The following is a 19,143-nucleotide window of genomic DNA, read 5'->3' as shown; positions in this document are numbered from 1 at the left end:
AAAAAAAAAAAAAAAAAAAAGGAACCAAGATTTAAAATCCTGAATAAATTCCTGGTCTGGATGGTTTCATTGCTGAATTCAACAAGAACTTCAAGAAGATTTGATGCAAACACTGCTGAAACTCTTTAATAAAACTGAAAGAGAAGGAATATTCTTTCCTAAAAGCTAGCACTGCCCTGATTCCAAAACCAAACAAAGATCCAACCAAAGAAGAGAACTACAGGACAATCTCTAATAAATATAGAAATAAAAAGCCTCAATAAGATACTGGCAAACAGAATGCAAAATCACCAAAAAGATCATATACCATGATGAATTAGGCTTCATCTCAGGGATACAAGGACGGCTTGACATATGCAAATCAATAAAAGTAATCTATCACATAAACAGAAACAAGTATAAAAATCACACAATCATCAATAGATAAAGAAAAAGTCTCTGACAAAATCTAACATAATTAAAACTCTGAAGAAAACAGGTATAACAAGGACCTTTATCACATTTGATAAAAGCCATTTATGACAAATCTACTGCCAACAGATTAGGGGAAAACTAAAAGCTCTCCCTCTAAAATCAGGAATACAAAGATTCCACAATCAACACTCCTGTTTAACATAGTCCTTGAAATAACAGCCAGAGCAATCAATCAAAAGAGAAATAAAAGGGATTATGTATAGGGAAGGAAGAAGTTAAAAGTATCTATCGTTATTTGCAGACAGAATGATCCTTTACTTACAAGACTCAAAGAATTCCACTAGAAGACTTGTAGAATTATGAACCAATGTCAACAATGTAGCAGGATACAAAAACACACAAATATCAATCGCATTTCTGTACACCGATAATAAACTCACCAATTAAAAAATCATGAAAACAATACTATTCATAACAGCATCAAGAAAACTTAAATATTTAGGAATTAACCTCACAAAGGAAGTCAAAGTCCTCTACAACAAAAATTACATCATTCTGAAAAGGAAGACTGGAAAGAACACCAGAAAACAAAAAGGTATCCTATGTTCCTAGATAAGCATAACCAAATAGTCAAAATACCTATACTTTCAAAACTGATAAACAGATTTAATGAAATCACAATCAAAATAGTAACAGCATCCCTCATAGGTCTAGAGAAAACAACCCTAAAATTCACATGGTATTAGAAAGATCCAGAAAAGCAAAAGCAATCCTGAGTAAGAGGAGCAAAGCAAGAGGCATCACAACTCCAGATTTCAAGTTTATTAGATCTTTCACAAAGGGGTTAAAACATGCACAGGAGAATACATAGGTTCTTTAATAAACCGAGCTGAGAAAATTGGATATTCACAAGCAAAAAAGATTGAGCCCAGACCCGTATCTCATGTACAAAGACAGAATCAAAATAGATGAAAGATCTAAATGTTAAAACAGAAACACTTAAAGAAAAAGTTGTAAGGTACAAGGTTAACATACAAAATCCAACTGTATTCTTACGTACAAGAAGCCATCAACAGAAAAAAAAAAACTTGAAAAGCAATCCTATTTACAGTAACACCATGCAAAATTTTGAGTAATAAATCTCACAAAAGATGTCTAAAAAAAAAACAGAAACACTTAAGCTGCTGGAAGATAAGAGAGATTGAAGAGATCACCTACAGAATGGGGGAAAAGATGAAATGGGTGGAACTCTTGACACAGATGTAGTAGGCAAGGACTTTCTGAACAGAAATAATTCCCATTAGCAAATGCTATCACTTCAAATTTAAAAGCTTCTGCACAGCAAAGAAAACAATCAACAGACTGAATAGACAACCTACAGAATAAGAAATAATTTTTGCTAGCCATTCCTCAGACAAAGGACTAACATTTAGAATATATAAAAACCTCAAAAACGTTAAGTATTCCCAAATAAAAGACCAAATCAAAAAACGGACAACTGAAATGAATACGGACACTTCTCAGAAGTACAGGTGGCCAACAAATACATGACAACAATGTTTAACGTCACCAGCCATTACAGAAATCTAATTGCAACACACTGAGGTTCCAACTCACTCCAGAAAGAATGGCGATTATCAAGAAAATAAATAACAAATGCTGCTGAGGCTGTGGGAAAAGGACCCCTTCTACACTGTCAGTAGGAATGCAAACTAGTACAATTACCATGGAAATCAGTGTGGAAATTCCTCAAAAAACTAAAACTAAAACTAAAACTAAAAAAAACTTGACCCAGCTATTCCCCTTCTAGCTATTTTCCTGAAAAAGTTAAATCACTTAATACTGGAAGTAGCAACAATATCAACAATTCTTTAATAATGGGAAAGGGAGACAAAGAGAAACCTATTCAATTATCTTATTAATTTAATACTAAAATTTACACAATCTTAAATATTTTATCTAATCAAAGAATATACTTTAATATATTTACTTTTCTGAAGCAGAAAAAATGGAAAAAAAATTACTGGGAACAATAGTGCACACCTGTAAAACAAGCTATCCAGGTAACTAAGGTAGGGTGACTAAAAGTTCGAGGGAGGCCTGTATAATAAAATATGACTCTATTTCATTAAAAAAAAAAAAATCATTCTAAGCAGGGCATGGTGGCGCACGCCTGTAATCCCAGCACTTGGGACGCTGAGGCAGGAGGATTGCTATGAGTCTGAGACCAGCATGGGCTACATAATGAGTTCCAGGTGAGTCTCAACTACATAGTGAGACCCTATCTCAGTAGTATACAGGTATACCACTATGCTGGGACATATTTTTCTGGTGGTGGCAAATGTAAGTAATAATTCCTTTGAAAATAGAAAAAAAAATTTAATCCACACTATTGTCCCACTTAGCTGCTACCAAAGATTCACTCTTAACTACTCTCGTTACCTAGTCTGTCTCAATAAATCAGTTAAATGCATAAATATTACTTTCATGAGTAAGAATATTAATAAAAGAAGAGTGACACAGACAGTTGATATAAACTTACAGGTCCTGGCTAAGAGAAACAGATGCTGTTTTTCTTGGCAATACCAGTATATTTTCAAGACTCTACAGAAGGTATGTCACTTTGGTGCTCTTGTTATGAAAAGAGAACATATATTTTGGACAATAATGCTCTTGTTATGAAAAGAACACATATTTTGGACAATAATTCCAAAGCCAAGGAAAAGAAGCAATGTGGTATCTTTACTGAGTTTCAAAACATCAATCCCCTTATTATCATGTACTTGCAAACTTAAATGTCAATACCTGCTATCTTCAGAAATTACTATAACTGTATAGGCTAAGAAAAACATAATGCATTCGAGTTCAGCCACATTAGACCAGAACACAGTCATAAAGGTGAATAGCTTTTATGTTTCCATTTTTGGCTGCAGGTTATTAAATGATAAATGTACTTTCACAGGAAAGGACAGAGGAATCAAAAAATTATTATTCTATGTTCTTGAACAAGCGATGGCATAAAACTGAATTAAGGGAATAAAATCAAGTATTTTCTGAATAATTTTGAAGACAAATAAATCCATCAAATATGTCCACTAGGGCTGGGGATTTAGCTCAGTGGTTCTGCCGCCTGCCTCACAAGCACAAGGACCCAAATTCAATCCCTGCTACCAAAAAAAAAAAAAGTCCATTAAATCTTATATTTAAACTGATACTAGAACCAGGGATTCAGCTCAGCGGTGCTGTACCTGGGTTGAAAATACAAGGTCCTGAGTTCTGTGGTACTGCAAAAAACAAACAAACAAACAAAAACCTGGTAATAATAAGTGAGCAACAACTATTCACCCAAAGATACTCCAGGCAATAATTACACAACAGTTACCTGAGTCATTCCGTAGATAAGATGACATGGCTGGGATGAGGCAGGACTGGCTGAGAAGCTCGAGAAGGACAGGAGGCAGAGCACTGCTGTTCTGCCCTCTGCTCTCATGAGAGGGCTGAGCTTCTCCATTCACTGCACCATTTACAGGATTTATGTAACTTGCAAGGACCTAAAAATTAAAATTCTTGAATTTAAAATATATTTTTAGCTTCACCATGTAAAGACATATATTTTAGACATTCAAACTGAATACTCAAGAGTATGTACTTTCCAATCAATGCCTGATACGTTATGCTTTCAAAACGAGATTTTTTTTTTAATGAGACATTTTCTATTTAAATTGTAAACTAAGCTGGGTGTCACAGGACATGACTATAATCCCAGCACTCAGGCTGGAACAGGAGGACTGTCATGAGTTCCAAGTCCAGCATGGACCACATAGTGAGTTCAAGGCCAGCCTGAACTATATAGCAAGACCCTGTCTCAAAAAACCAAATTTTAAAAAGCCCAAGTAAGAATCTTTTGTGCTAGACAATGCTGCCTACAGAACACTGTATCACATAAGACTATACATAGAGAAGCAACCCGTCCTTAGGTATATCAATTTAAAACTTCACAGATCTGGTATTACTGATAGCATTTTATTGAATAAATTCAGTTTATTATTTGAGTGTGTTAGAATCTTACAGCTTTAAACTCAAATGAGCATATTATTCTAAAATTGCAAAAACCAACACTCAAAGAACTGAAGCTAAAACTATCCTAAAGTTTTAGCTAAAACTAAAGCTATCCTTTTCTTTAAGCAGCCTTCCTCATTTCTGTGGTATAATAACTTTTCCTTCCTTACTATTTTAACTTGCCTAATTCTAGAAACATCATAGAAAAATTTGAAAGCAAACAGAGTTGGGAGGCTGAGGCAGGAGGATCGCTGTGAGCTTGAGACCATCCTGGGCTACATAATGAGTTCCAGGTCAGTCTCAACTACATAGTGAGACCCTATCTCAAAAAATCAAAAAAAATAAAAAATAAAAGCAAACAGAGAAGGGAGCTGGAGGTGCATATCAGTAGTAAAGCATGTAGTTACCATGTGTGAGGCCCTGAGTTCAATACCCAACACCCCCAAAAAATTTTTCTAAAAAGTAAACACATGACGGCTGGGGATTTAGCTCAGTGGTTTCACTGCCTGCCTTGCAAGTGCAAGGACCCAAGTTTGATCCCCAGTACCTTTAAAAAAAAAAAGTAAATACATGATGATAAAGTTTAATACAAGAGTCAGAGTCCAGATACAGCAAATTAAGATGAAAAGGTGATCAGAAGAAGGTAGATATAGCAAAGCCTTTGGCTATTGGATACTTTCATCTTTGTCACTTTCCTCTCAGTGAAGAAGTTGAGAGGAAAGAAATTTAGAATTAACACCAGGGAAGGGCTACCTCAGAACTGTGGCATTTTAGAATTATTAGGAACAGGCAGCACTAGAAAAGTAGCCAAGGATGAGCTGGAAAAGTCATCAATATTTAAAATCAGTGCATATACAAAGCCATCTATTATCACTGACAAATGGACTTAAAAGTATACCTGCAGAAGACAGGTGACATGCTCCTCTTCTAGCCTCTGCTTGGTCAAGGCTTGTTCTACGTCCCATCCTGAAGCTGTAGAACCTGTTCCAAAGCCGGTCCCTTTGGCCCAATACAGCTGCTGTTCTTCTGTTGATGTAGGGTTATGAGAGCTTGACACCTGTGGCTTACAGCACGAAATATAAATATTTATTAGTATTTTGTTTTCTCTTTTATCACTCAGAAATTTAATTCCTAGAATACCCAAAAGAAATGAAAGCTGGCACTAAAATAAAGGACATGTATACACATATTAACAGCAGAACTATTCACAACAGTCAGGAGAGGGAAGTAGCCCGAGTGCCAATCAATGGATGAACACCAAGTACAATGGAATACTGTTTCCTATAAAACAGAATGAACTACTAATGGATTCTATACTGATCAACCTCAGAAACTTTCTATTAAGTGAAAGATGACAGAAAACATATCATACAACCCCCCCATATACAAGATATGTCAAATAAATAAAAAAGAAAGGAAATATCCAAGATAGGTTGACACACAGAGACAGAACACAAATTGGCAATAGCCAGGGCTGAGATAAAGGAACAGCCAACTGCTTATATTTAGGAATATATAATTTTTTAAAAATTGGAAAAGAAAATAAGAGAGATCCCTAACTAGGTATAAACCATATCCTTTTAGGACAAATCCAGTAGAAGACTACCTTAGGACAATCCTGTCAGTGATGCTTTCTATGACAATGAGCATCCATCTAACTTCAGAAGTAATCAATCTAGTTCAGAATGCGCAGCATACAAATATCTCAAAAACTGAAAATGAAAACAGCTGGAGACAAAAAAACCCCCAAAAAACTGGTGTACCAATGTAACCTTGTATCCTGTAAAAGTCAATTCCTTATTATTATATTGTCTACATAATTCTGAAAAAAAAGAATTATTACATAATTTTCATTAACTTTAACATCACATTCTCACATTCTCTAATAACATTTGCAATTAAAATTTAGTTTCAGGGCCAGGGATTTAGCTCAGTGGTTCCGCGGCCTGCCTTGCAAGCACAAGGACCTGAGTTCCATCCCCAGTACCCAAAAAAAAAAAGAAAGAAAGAAAAGAAAAAATTTAGTTTCAGTGGAAACTCACAAGCAATGTCAATGGTTTTTGTTTCTTCAATGGAAATATTCGCTTAGGAAAAATAATACACAGAAATACTACTTTTATAAAAATTAGTATGTCTATCAGGGATACATGAGAAAGTTCATCTTCCACATTTTTTAAAGAGAAGTCATTAAGTACATCACAAAATTTCGTTACTATATAAATATTTACTGCTTTCATCAATGTCATTGATAAAAACAATTATTTACTTAAAACAACAAGAAGTCAATATGAGGGCCAAGGATTTAGCTCAGTGTTGCCACCATGCCTCGCAAGTGCATAGACCCAAATTCGATCCCCAGTACCAAAAAAAAGAAAAAGAAGTCAATATGGGCATGGTGCCATATGCTCACAGTACCAGCACTTGGGAGGCTAAGGCAAAAAGTTTAACAACCTTGGCAATTTGGTGAGATCTATCTCAAAATCCAACCAAACAAAAAGTAAAATACAGTATCCAAAAATAATATAAAACAAACACATAAAGCTCTATGACCTATCAAATGCAGACTATTTAACTAGCTAGGTAAAGAATTAAATCACTGCACCTCAGAAATTTGCCTCTTTCTGTCTTTTCACCACACCTTCATACGTCTACAAAGCTTACCATAATCTTGATTCTGATTTAAAAACTAAAAACTAAAAACAAAAAAAAAAATGTTGGGTGTGTTTATGCATGTATGTCTGTAATCCCAGTATTCTGACAGGAGGAGGCAGAAAGACTGAAGTTTAAACTAGCCTATAAAACATAATGGCCTCTTGTCACAAAATAAAAATTAAAAAAGGCTGGAGATGTATGTAGCTCAGTGCAAAAAGCTCTGCAGGTTAAATTCCCAGTACTCACCAAAACAAAAGTTTCTAACTGAGGACATAAAGACTGGGAAATGGGTGCAACATTACAGCAAGGAAGAATAAATTCTGGTGGTCTTAATGCATGGTAGGATGACCACAGTTGGCAATAATGAATCATGTATTTCAAAATCCCTAAAAAGATTTTGAATGTTTTTAACACAAAGAAATGACGTTAAATGTTTAAGATGGTTAAATACGTTTCTACCTTGACGATAACACAAGGTACAGAGTATATCAAAAATTGCATCATACTCTCTAAATAGGTACAAAAATGTATCGATTTTTATGAGGTGAGGTTTTTGCCAGTTTTTTCCCCTTATGGATTAGTGATTTTCACACTACCTACTCAAGAAATAGTCTATTTCCAAGATCATAAAGGAGTTCATGTTTTTTGATAAACACATATACTCTGTTATACAGACTTATCAACCCTTAAAATAATTTTACATATAAAACACAATACAGGGCCAAGGGTTTAGCTCAGTGGTTTTGCCTCCTGCCTCGCAAGTGCAAGGTCCCAAGTTCAATCCCCAGTATTAAAAAAAAAAAAAAAAAAAAAAAAAAAAAAAAACCCTCACCTTCGCTCGCACAGGCAAACCACCTGCAAGGTGCATTCCGTCCGGGTCAGGACCCCCAATAAAAAAAAAAAAAAAAAAAAAAAATCAAAATACAGTATACTTTAAAGATTCATTTTTATTCCATGTAGATATTAAACTGACCTAACATCACATATTGGCATACTTCATAAATATATAGTCAAATGTATAATAGATATGTAAATGTATATATATCATACATATAATTATACATAGGTGGGCTTTGGTGTCAGCTGTTTGCTTGGCTTCTATCTATCCTTGGACTAGTACCAGCTTCACAATGAACTAGTTATGTTGTTCTTTGACACCGCCTAAATAATCCTTGCCTCTTTACATTTCAAAATAAATTTTATAATCAGTTTGTCAACTTCCTGCAATATGAATCCAGATTTGCATCAAATTTACGGGCTGATTTGGGAAGAAGTATTAATGCACTATTGTATTTTCTAATTGAGAGAGGTTAAATATAGACAAAAACATTCAGGTCTTATAAATGTTGTTTGAAAATTTTTCATACATTTTATGAAGAGGTCTTTCACATTTTTAAAGATTTATATATATTTTCTACCTGTGATGGTATTCTAAAAATTTCTCTTAAAAGATCTTTTTCCTCAGCCTTCCAAGTGCTAGGGAAGCAAGTGAGTGCCACTACTTCTGGTAAAAGATCATTTTACATATATTGGGCTGGAGATTTAGCTCAGTGGCACTGTCCCTGCCTGTCAAGAGCAAGGTCCTGAGTTCAATCCCTGGTACCAGGGATGGGGTAGAGAAAGAAACATTTCTTACTATTATATGGATATAACAAATTTTTATACACTGACTCTATATATTCCATTCTCATTAAACTCAGTTAAGCCATTAATTACTTTCAGATTTTTTAATCATCTGGAAATAGTGAGGGTTATTTTCCCCCTTTCCTTGTTTTGGTTCTCTTACTGCATTGGACAGAATCTCTCCTTCAATACTATGATTCTCTAAATTTCAAGCAAGAAAAGGAAAAAGGATCACAGCATACTAAAATATATCTTTGCAATGTGAAATTTTATTAAGCTCTTAAAGCTTTTCTGTTTTCCAAGTGGATGGGTTAATTTGTGATTTTCTGAACACTAATAGTGAAAATTCATTAATTGATAGTTTCTCTTTTAAAGATCCTTCATTTTAGGCATAAGGAATACCCAAACTCTCTTAAAATATCACTTCAATGAAATTCTTATTCTATATACCATTGAGTTTTTCAAAACCTAAAGAATTAAAATTAAACCTATCTTCATCTGACTGAATAAAACTTGCAAGAGCAAAGTCCTGAGTTCGATCCCCGGTACAAAAAAAAAAAAAAAAAAAAAAAAAAAACCTACCTCTGTCTGATTGAGGCTGGAGTTTGGAACTCGGGGGGCATGATGGCTCAGAGCAGAGAGGCAGACGAGAATAAGGTGCAGTGCCCCAATTTCCAATGCCATTCGCCTTAGCAGCACACCATCATCAGTTGTCAGAGGTGTCATGCTAAACAAGCTACGAAGCACATGGAAAGGAAGGGTTGGAAGTACATTGGCTGATGGAGATTGGAGAATATGACCTAGGTTGAAAAGAGAGGAGTACTCAAAATTCAAAGTATTTAATAACACACTAAGGAGCAATAAAGACAATGTAATGTAAAATCATATCACTAGATTTATTATAAAACACCCTAAACAACACAGAATTGTAATACCTTCAAATTTTTAATGAGTAGCACAGGAAAACTTGTGATATATGTGATATTTTCAAAAGAAAGTGTAATTTTAACATCTGATAGTTTCAGAATTTAAAGACACAAAAATTCATATACTTTTACTGAATTCAATATACTTTGTGGTACAGGGTGTGGCAATATTCTTTGAAAATGGCATATGAAAGAAATCAACTATGCTCAAAATTATGTAATTTTAAAATAAGAAAATATTCATTTTTTATTAGAGTTGGTTACTGAGTAAACAATAAGAAATAAACAAAAGTATTTGGTCTTTTAAATAATGCCAATCCAATTAAAATAATCATGATATCTTCTGTGATTATTCCATACTTTTATTGGTGAATAGGTTTAGTCATAATATAGAATTCTAATTCATAAAATATTAGAATAATTCATCCAACCTAAATCTTACCCATCCTTCAAGGCCTCACCCACAACTACTCTGCCATTTCACTCACACACCACGGGGTGGAAATGAAATAACCTTACACTGTGAAGGCTCTACACCACCATACCCAATGTGCTAACTTGTTAAGTCTGTATGCTCATGTTCTTCCTCACTGCTATTACTTGAGGACATCAGCGATGTGAGAGAAGATCTACTGAAATATCTGCTTCATCTTTAAACTACTCCAGTGAAGCCTGGAGGTATATAAGCACTCAGTGAATACTTTCTGAATATATAGGAAATGAAAGTTCTTTAGCATTTATTATGGTTAATAGTGAAATTAAGCCACCACCAATATATCATCAAAGAGCTTACCTAGAAAAGAAATAAATGATCAGTATCAGGCAATTCTCTGGATAACTTCAATCAGTTGATAAATTTAATCATTAAAGTTAAACACTTACTTCCTTCTCCATCATCTGTCACCCCCAATACTAATCGAAGAAGGCACTGGGCATGCTTCCTTTCTTTTAGTAGCACTTCAGCATAACCCGGAAGGCGAAGAAATAATCCAAAAGCAGCCAAAGAATGAGCAGGTATGGGAGACATGGTCTGCACTGCTGATTTGATGGGCGGAGGCTCAGCTGCGATGGTTTCCGGAGCTTCATAAACTAATTCCCCCGTCTGTTCAATGGTCACCCACTCAAACTGGTCACTATCCTTTGGTTTTTCCTGAGTAGTAGAAGTGACTACTGGAGCACTCACCTAAAGAGAAAATGAGAGTTTGGCTATTTGCATGTTTTACCATCAAGTTTAAGGACCTGATTTCAAATGATCTCTTTGAAGTACAAGACTAAAAACTAAAAAACAAAAAACCCAGGACCAGTAATGTAGGCTGAGGCAGGAGGATCACCAGCAAGAGTTTGACACCAGCCTGGAATACATAGTGAGTTCAAGGCCAGCCTAAACTATATACCAAGACCCTGCCTCAATTAAAACAAAACAAAATAAAAACACCTTGTTTCAAAACTCACACTTCCAAAGCCAGGTGTGATGATGCACCCCTGTCACCTTAACACTCAGAGGGCTGAGGCAGGATCATTGGCTGGAGCTACATAATAAATTGAAAGCCAGCCTGAACCACACAGCTATACCTCATCTAAAAAAATCTTTGTAAATCAAGATTTTAAATATCAGGAATGAATGACATCTTAAGTGCAGCAGCATCTACTAAATGTCTCCACGTTTTTCCCTATGGAATTTGTTGAGTACCTGCAGGCAGATGCTTTAAAGTTATATAAATATCTTATTCTTTCATAAACTACTACAACATTTATCAAAATATAACTTAATCCATCATTCCTTCTGCATGTATTAGTTGGTGCTGAATTGGAAGGGAAAATACAGTGGACCCTCGTTATAACTGGCCTACATACAAATTGGGTTAAGACCAAAATTTTACTTTTAACTTACAACCAAAGTCTTAAATTATGACTCAAATGCCAGCCAATTGTGTTGGTGAAAAGACTCATGATGCCAGAAAAGTGTATATAAGTGTAAGTGAATGTCAGTCTGAGCCCAGATATGCATGTTTGTGGATGTGATTTCAGTCAGTGCTTTACATAAATGATACAATTATTGGTATCAAAATGCCCCCCCAAAAGGCTAGAAGCTAAAGAAGCTGAAGGAGGAAAAGAAAATAATCAAAATCAATAAAAAAGAAATTGTGGAGAAAAATGAGAGTCACATTTGTGTGACAGATCTCACCAATACTTACAGCATATCAAACAAAATCTACCATCTCAACAATTTTACAGAGAAAAGATTTGCATAAGGAAGCTAGTGTTGCTAAAGGAGTTACTCAAATTAGTAGGAAGTCACAATCAACAGTGTTAGACAAAGTAAAGGGCTGTGATCAGAATGGATAGATAAATGAAAGGCAGATGGTAGGTTTAGCCTGAGTCTATAATTTTTGAAAAAGCCAGGCTATAAATGCAGATCTTGTTAAAGAACAATTCATCGAGTGACAATGGTCAAACATTTTGTATTAGTAGGGGTAGTTTCACAATTTCAAAGCCAGAACCAAGATTCACAGTGTAAGTAGGCATAGTGAATTAGCCAGTGCTGATTAAAGGGCTACTGAAAATTACATGCACCACTTCTAAAACATGGCACAAGGGAAACAGCTTCTGCTCTCATTAAGTTTTCAACTGTGATGAAACTGGACTTTTCTGAAAAAAATGTCTAGGAAAAATATACTACCCATAAGAGAAGAAACTGCCAAGCCACAAGCCTAAAAAGGATAACCTTATTGCTATGTGCCAATGTGAGAAGTAACCTGTGGATAAAGCCTCTCTTGGCTTATTTCTGAAACCCTTAGAGTGTTTAGAAAACATAAAGTCGAGAAGAGTAGGCTAGGGATGTTATGGAGATCTAACACAAAAGCCTGGGTAACAAGAATATGTTTTCTTAAGTGGATCAGAGAGGCTTTCTGTTCTATTATTAAGAAACACCTAACAGACAAAGGTTTACCACTCAAGGCTCTCATCACGCACAATGCTCTTGCTCATTCACAAGATTTGGAAGAAGAACTGGCTGAAGAATTCCCATGGCTCTTAGTCAAGTTCCTCCCAACTAATACAACTGCTCTACTGCAGCCTATGTGTCAATGTAAACTTTCTGAGTTTGATAATTATACTCTAGCACATTAACAGAGTCTTTGTACTTAGGAGTAAAGCACGTTATAACCTAATTTTAAATAATTTGAAAAAATATCCAATTCTAAGCATAGTTATCAAAGGAACCATAATTGTTTAAACATCTTTTATTTTACTTATTTGGCCATAAATAAGACATTTCAATAAATACTAATTAGAAGTTTCCTACTCAAAAATATAATGAACAAAAGGCAAAGAGGAACGTTCTCTCACCATTCACTTAAAACTGACCACACAGAGGAAAGGAAGTAGAGAGCAAACAGATATAAAAGACATTCTTAAACTGACATACAGCTATACTAAATATGCATGTATACTAATAAAAAACTTGCAATTTTGATGTCAGCCTCATCTAACTGGTGAGGTTAGGCAAGGATGACAACATAAAATAATGCCAATGTGAGAACACAGAAATTCAGGAAAACAAACAAAACCAGTAACAAAGGAACTTGGGGCCTTTTTGCTTAAGAGTTCAACTCATTCTGATATCTTTTGCAGGTGATTTTTTTTTTCATGAGACAAGATCTCACTATGTAGCCCATATGGCCTTAGCCTCCAGAATGCTGGGATTATAGGCAAGCTCCATCAGCCCAGCTTTCCAAGTGAATTTTAAAGGATGTTTACATTCAGTATTTTATACTGCACAAAAAGATAGTGTAACATAACAGCAGCTCTACAATAATGAAGGTATAGTATAGTACTTTGTAACAGACAAAATTTTACCTTGTCATTATTCAATTTTCATAAAGATTATTTCTCAAATGATGCCATAAAATAAAACACAAACATTGAAAAAAATCCAAAAGTTCTTGGTTTTTTACATGTACATTTTATTTATTTTTTAAAATAGTACTGGGGAATGAATTTGTGACCTTCCTCTTGCAAGGCCGGCAGCAGAACCACTGAGCTAAATCCCCAGCCCCATATGTACATTCTTTAACAAAAGGAAATTCAAAAGATTTTCAACTTCAAGGAAATCACACCAAGTTAAAACCACTATTCATCTCCCACTCACAACCATGTATTTAAAAGTCTTAATATATACATGATACTTCGTAATGTTTTTCATCATAGCAAATAACTGGAAACAATCAAAATGCTAGTCAGCATTATAGATGCTAACTATACTGTTATACAGTTATATAATGTAGTACATGGAGGCAGTACAAATTAGACTACTACAGGTTCAAAGATCAACACAAAGATTAAGGAGGATCACCACAGCACCAAGTTTAGCCTAGGCTGGTCTATATAGTGAGTCAAGCCCAGCCTTAACTATATAGTGAGACTATCTCAAAAAAGTAAAAAACAATAACAACAAAAAATATATTTACATTTCTAACAAAATAGGTTAAAACAGTTCTACTCCCCAAAGACAAGACTCTAGGGGGCCAGGGATTTAGCTCAGTGGTTCTGCCACCTGCTTCTCAAACATAAGGTCCCAAGTTCAATCCCTGGTATCAAAAAAAAAAAGACAAGACAAGACTATTAGAACCTTTTCATGTTGAATAATGTCATTTATATGAAAAGCTTTTAGGAATTATGATATTCCAGCCATGTGATGTGCTTTATTTAAACCCACTACTCAGCAAACATCCTATGATTCTTAAGACTGAAAAGGCTTTTTTCCTTAAATGGTCAAATGCTCTAGTTTAACAAACCCCCTCAAAAAAGAGGGAGCATTACTTAAAAAAAAAAAGAATTAATATTACTTCAAAATCAGTCATGGAGTAATTAAAATACAATATGGAGCTAGGGATTTAGCTCAGTGGTTCTGTTGCATGCCTTGCAAGCTCAAGGTCCTGAGTTCAATCCTGGTACCAAAATCAAATAAACAAAACAATATAGTTCTCTATGTGGATATATAAACAGGCATACATTTCATGTGTTGGTTTAAGTAACTGGTTTCTGAACTCCACCCCCATACCAGGGATTAAGTAACCATTTTCTAAGAAATTTACTTTTATTTTTTTGGAGACTAGGTTTCACTATGTAGTTCAGAGTGGCCTCAAACTCATGGCAATCCTCCTGCCACAGCCTCCACAGTGCTGGGATTATAGGCTTGCGCCACTATGCCCAGCCTCTGAGGAATTTATACATCCCAGTTGGCAAATTTTCTGGCATTAACTTGGTTATAATATTCTCTTACAAATACAGTATAGTATATCATAAGTATAATAGTATTAGGGGCTGGGGATGTTGCTCAGTGGCACTGCACCTGCCTGGCAAGCGCAAAGTCCTGAGTTCGACCCCCACTAAAAAAAAAAGTATACCAATATGTTTACTTTGGAGTTTGTGATATGGTTGATTTGTGTTTTTTCTTAAAAGTTTTGATAAGAATTATCAATTTTATTAAAGTTTCAGAATATTTAGCTTTTTTCTCTGTTTTTGTACTTGAGTCTGGCATTTAATAGTTCTTTGTTCATTTTTATATAATACTGTTTTTATTTCCTAGATTTTAAGGGGACTCTTCCATCGCTGATTTTAAACTTCATTATAAATGATCTCCAACTCATGAGTCTACTTATTTTTCAAATTTTCACGTGGCCCAAAAGCAATTACTCTAAATTTTGAATTTTGATCCTTTCTCTTGCTAGCAATGTGTAGCATGGGTCAGTGCAGCCAACAGTCCCAAGATCCAGCTCCCAGTGAGACTGTCAATCACATGAGGGAAAATCACATTTTCTTCTTTTGCATAGCTAATAACTCATTCATATGCAGTGTAACTCCAGACACCTGTGAGATACCACCCACGGCCGATCCTACCGTGCTGCGAAGTGACTGAAGCAATGGTGTTCAGTGCAGAGGCAGAAGTGTGATTTTAACTTCACACACTTTCAACTCACCAGCTTACTGGGAAGTAACTCAATCGTTAGTTAGAAGTATCTGTGTAAGCAATCTGTCCCTATGTACTTCTGTAGCCACGTCCCACGGTTTTACTGTCATTTTGAAATACACTGTAGTGTTTAATCGTTTGTGACATCTTTGACCTTTGTGCTACCTAGAACGGTACTGTTTAATTATAAATATTTGAGGTTTTCTAGACACTTGTTGCTATTGATTTCTAATTCGATTCTATTACAGCAGGTGAACATTCATGGTTTGATTATCAATGCTTTAAGTTTACTAGCATTTGCTTTATAGTGCAGCATACTGTGTTATCTTGGTAAGATTACCACATGCATTTGGGGAAGAAGTGTACACCATACTTGGAGCGCTATGTCCTATAAATGTTAATTAGGTATATATAAAAGTGTCGGATTTTCCCCCCTGAGGTTTCTACAATCCTTTTGTATCCTACCCTTAATTACTAGAAGATAAATGTTAAAATCTGTAAGAACAGATTCTCCTAATTCTCCTTTTAGTTCTTTCAATCTCTGCTTCATGAAATGCAGATAGATACCTTTAGGATTGTTATGACTTTTTTTTTGGTACCAGGGATCGAACTCAGGACCTTGTGCTTATAGGGCAGGCAGCGGCACCACTGAGCTAAATCCCCAGCCCTGATATGACTTCTGAATCAATCCTTACAGTAATTTTATAACCCTTTGTATTTCTTTCCTTTTTTATTGTTTTATGTATTTTGTGTGTGTGTGTGTGTGTGTGTGTGTGTGTGTGTGTTTAAGATAGGGTCTTGCTATGTAGCCCAGGCTGGCCTCTAAGTCATGGCAATCCTCCTGCCTCAGCCTCCCAAGTACTAGGATTACAGGTGTGTGTGCCACCACCCAGGTAACCTGTCTTTCTTATAAACCTTGTTCGTAAGGCGACTTTGCCAAATACTGAAATAAGCACACCAGTTTTCTTATTGGTCAAATATATTTCCCATAAACAGCATATACTAGGGTCTTACTTTTTCATTCATTCTTACATTTGCTTTTTAAATATAATTTTATATAATTACAGATGTAACTAGATTTAAGGGGAGTCATAGATCAGAATTATTTTGGAGTCCTTCTCAGGTAATAGTAACACTTCAGTTTCACTGATTTTACAGTTGAGTTAGGATCACATTTTCTTCTTTTGCATAGCTAATAACTCATTCATATGCAGTGTAACTCCAGACACCTGTGAGATACCACCCAGCACTCTATGCTCACACTGGCCTGCTGGAATCTCCCCACATTAATCCTGGGCACACCTGGGTCTCCTCTGGATACTCCCATTTGACATGAGCCTCCACCTCCTATTGACACTGGACACCAGAATATACATGAGGCACCCAGCATTGGTCTCCTAGCAGAAATTCAACAGGAGCTCAGAAGCAAATGTCCCACACCAGTCTTGGCTGGGCTCCAGCTTGACCAGTTGCCACAAATGATTTTTACAGAAGTCCCCTCAAACTGAGAAATCTCTACACAAACTCAAACTATAAAGTAAAGATGAACAAAGAGGAGCATGACTTGTAAGATTAGACTGCAGGCCCTGGGGAAAAAAAAAACCACCATTTTTCTGGAAGTGATGTAGGAACTTTTTCTCTTTTCCCTTCATTTAACCCAATTTTTCTCTTTTTGCTCCTCTAATGGCATGTCTTTTATTTTTTACTTTGTGTGTGTGTGTTGAGACAAGGTCTTGCTATGTAGGCCTGCCTTGAACTCATTGTGTAGCCAAGACTGTCCTCAAATTCACTGTGATCTTTTTGTCTCAGCCTCTGAACACTGGGATTATAGGCATTTGCCACCACATCAAGCTTTTTTTTTTTTTTTTTTTTTTTTTTTTTTTTTTTTTTTTTTTTTTCTGTGGTGCTGGGGATCAAGCCCAGAATCTCAAGCATGCTAGGCTGTCATTCTACCACTGAGCTACACCACCACCATTTTTTTTTTTATTGTCTGTTTTGAGACAGGGTTTTGCTAAGTTGCCCAGTCTGGCCTTGAACATGTGATCCTCTTGCTTCAGCCTCTCATTTTGCTGGGATTATAAATATGTATCACTGTACCCAACTTGTACTACTTCTCTTTTATCCTGAAGTCAAGTGGAGCTGGGCATTTTAACACCCATTTCTTTCCCTTCCCCTTTTAAAGTATTACTTTATTTGTTTGAATTGGTCCTCCTCTCTTGCCTCACCTTGCTTTCTCTTTGAACTTGTTCCCTAAATATGTTTTTATTTTCTTTTTCTCTAGTTTAAATGCCATTCCCTATTATTCATCTTTTCCTAGTTGGTCTTCTCTGCTACTGTTACGTAATACCACTAATTCCCTTTACTCCTTAATAGGACCTTTTATATCAATCTTCCCACAATCTGTACATCTTCCATAGCTTAATTTTTCGAGATCTATTTTTTTTCTTCACGATTGCTTTCAAAATGAATTTGTATGCATACTTCTGGAGTGAGCTAAGGATGTGTAGGAATTTATGTACACAATTCAGAGTTCCTCATGCATTAAGCCCCCCTTTTTGAATTCCTCCCTCAATTTCCTGGAAGAATCAAACTTTGGTCAGTAAGATAGCAGCTTACATCTGAGTTCTACCTGTTCTATCTCACAGAGATGGAGGGGTGATCTTCAGAGAAAAGTTGTACAGACACGAGTATTATGCAGCATGATTCTATTCTCTTATGTGTAAATCATCTCTAATTTCAGCTTCTAATCACTCTCCAGAGCCTAGAATTTAAGACATATTTTGCCTAGAGTTTAATTGTAGATTCAGAAGACCATTTATAGCCCCTTAAAGATATGACCTCATTTCCACAATGCTGTTAAAAGGTTAGTTATCAGTGTTGTTTGAAAACAACAGGTCATGATTTCATGGATAGTTTTAAATTTTTCTGTCTTTGTTTTTATCAACTTTCATTATTATATTTCCAGGTATAAGATCCTGTTTTGGGTTTACAGTGCTTTTTGAATTTTGGGTGGATGTTCAACTTTTACACTGATTTAAGAAACGAATTTCTTCTTTTCAGTATTGCTTTTGTCCGTTTTAATCCACTTACTCTGAACTATAAATTCAAATACATTACAATTTTTCACTTCAACCCATGTAGCTCTTTGCTTCTTTGCATTTCTGTGCTTTCTATCCTTCACTTTGAATGACTTCTTTTAACACATCTTCCAGTTCACCAGTATTGTGATTCGGAAGATAAACTTTGTTGTTAAATATTTCCAATAGTACAGTGTTCTTCATTTGAGGTATTCGTCCTTGCCTTTCCCACCTTCCAGGGCTGTTCCCACACATTTCATGGCTCTTTCATGACCACATCACTTCTACTCCTGGCTTCTGCTTTGATAGGTGAGAGGAGTCCATGAGTAGAAGGTGTAGTATCTTCAAAGGGCTCTCTGTGTAACTGAATATTCTGAACTTTTGATTTTTTTCTAAGACCTATTATTGTTTAGCCATGCAC

The 19,143-nt window shown here is 35.5% G+C and overlaps 1 protein-coding gene across 1 annotated transcript in view; it reads right to left on the bottom strand.

Moving 5' to 3' along the window:
* The window catches only part of Birc6 (baculoviral IAP repeat containing 6), a 189,449-nt gene that overhangs the window by 47,328 nt on the left and 122,978 nt on the right, over positions 1 to 19,143 (bottom strand). Inside the window, exons 62-65 of the mRNA XM_033762215.1 lie at positions 10,557 to 10,857; positions 9,331 to 9,548; positions 5,372 to 5,536; positions 3,797 to 3,965 (exon numbers count right to left, since the gene is read on the bottom strand). Of these exons, the coding sequence (XP_033618106.1) occupies positions 3,797 to 3,965; positions 5,372 to 5,536; positions 9,331 to 9,548; positions 10,557 to 10,857 (853 nt within the window). The remainder of the gene's footprint in view (positions 1 to 3,796; positions 3,966 to 5,371; positions 5,537 to 9,330; positions 9,549 to 10,556; positions 10,858 to 19,143) is intronic.

This window comes from Fukomys damarensis, unplaced genomic scaffold (assembly GCF_012274545.1).
Source record: "Fukomys damarensis isolate Sample0158 unplaced genomic scaffold, DMR_v1.0_HiC HiC_scaffold_2, whole genome shotgun sequence".
Lineage (NCBI taxonomy): Eukaryota > Metazoa > Chordata > Mammalia > Rodentia > Bathyergidae > Fukomys > Fukomys damarensis.
Note: the sequence above shows the minus strand (reverse complement) of the source record. Positions and strands in the feature narration are given on the sequence as shown.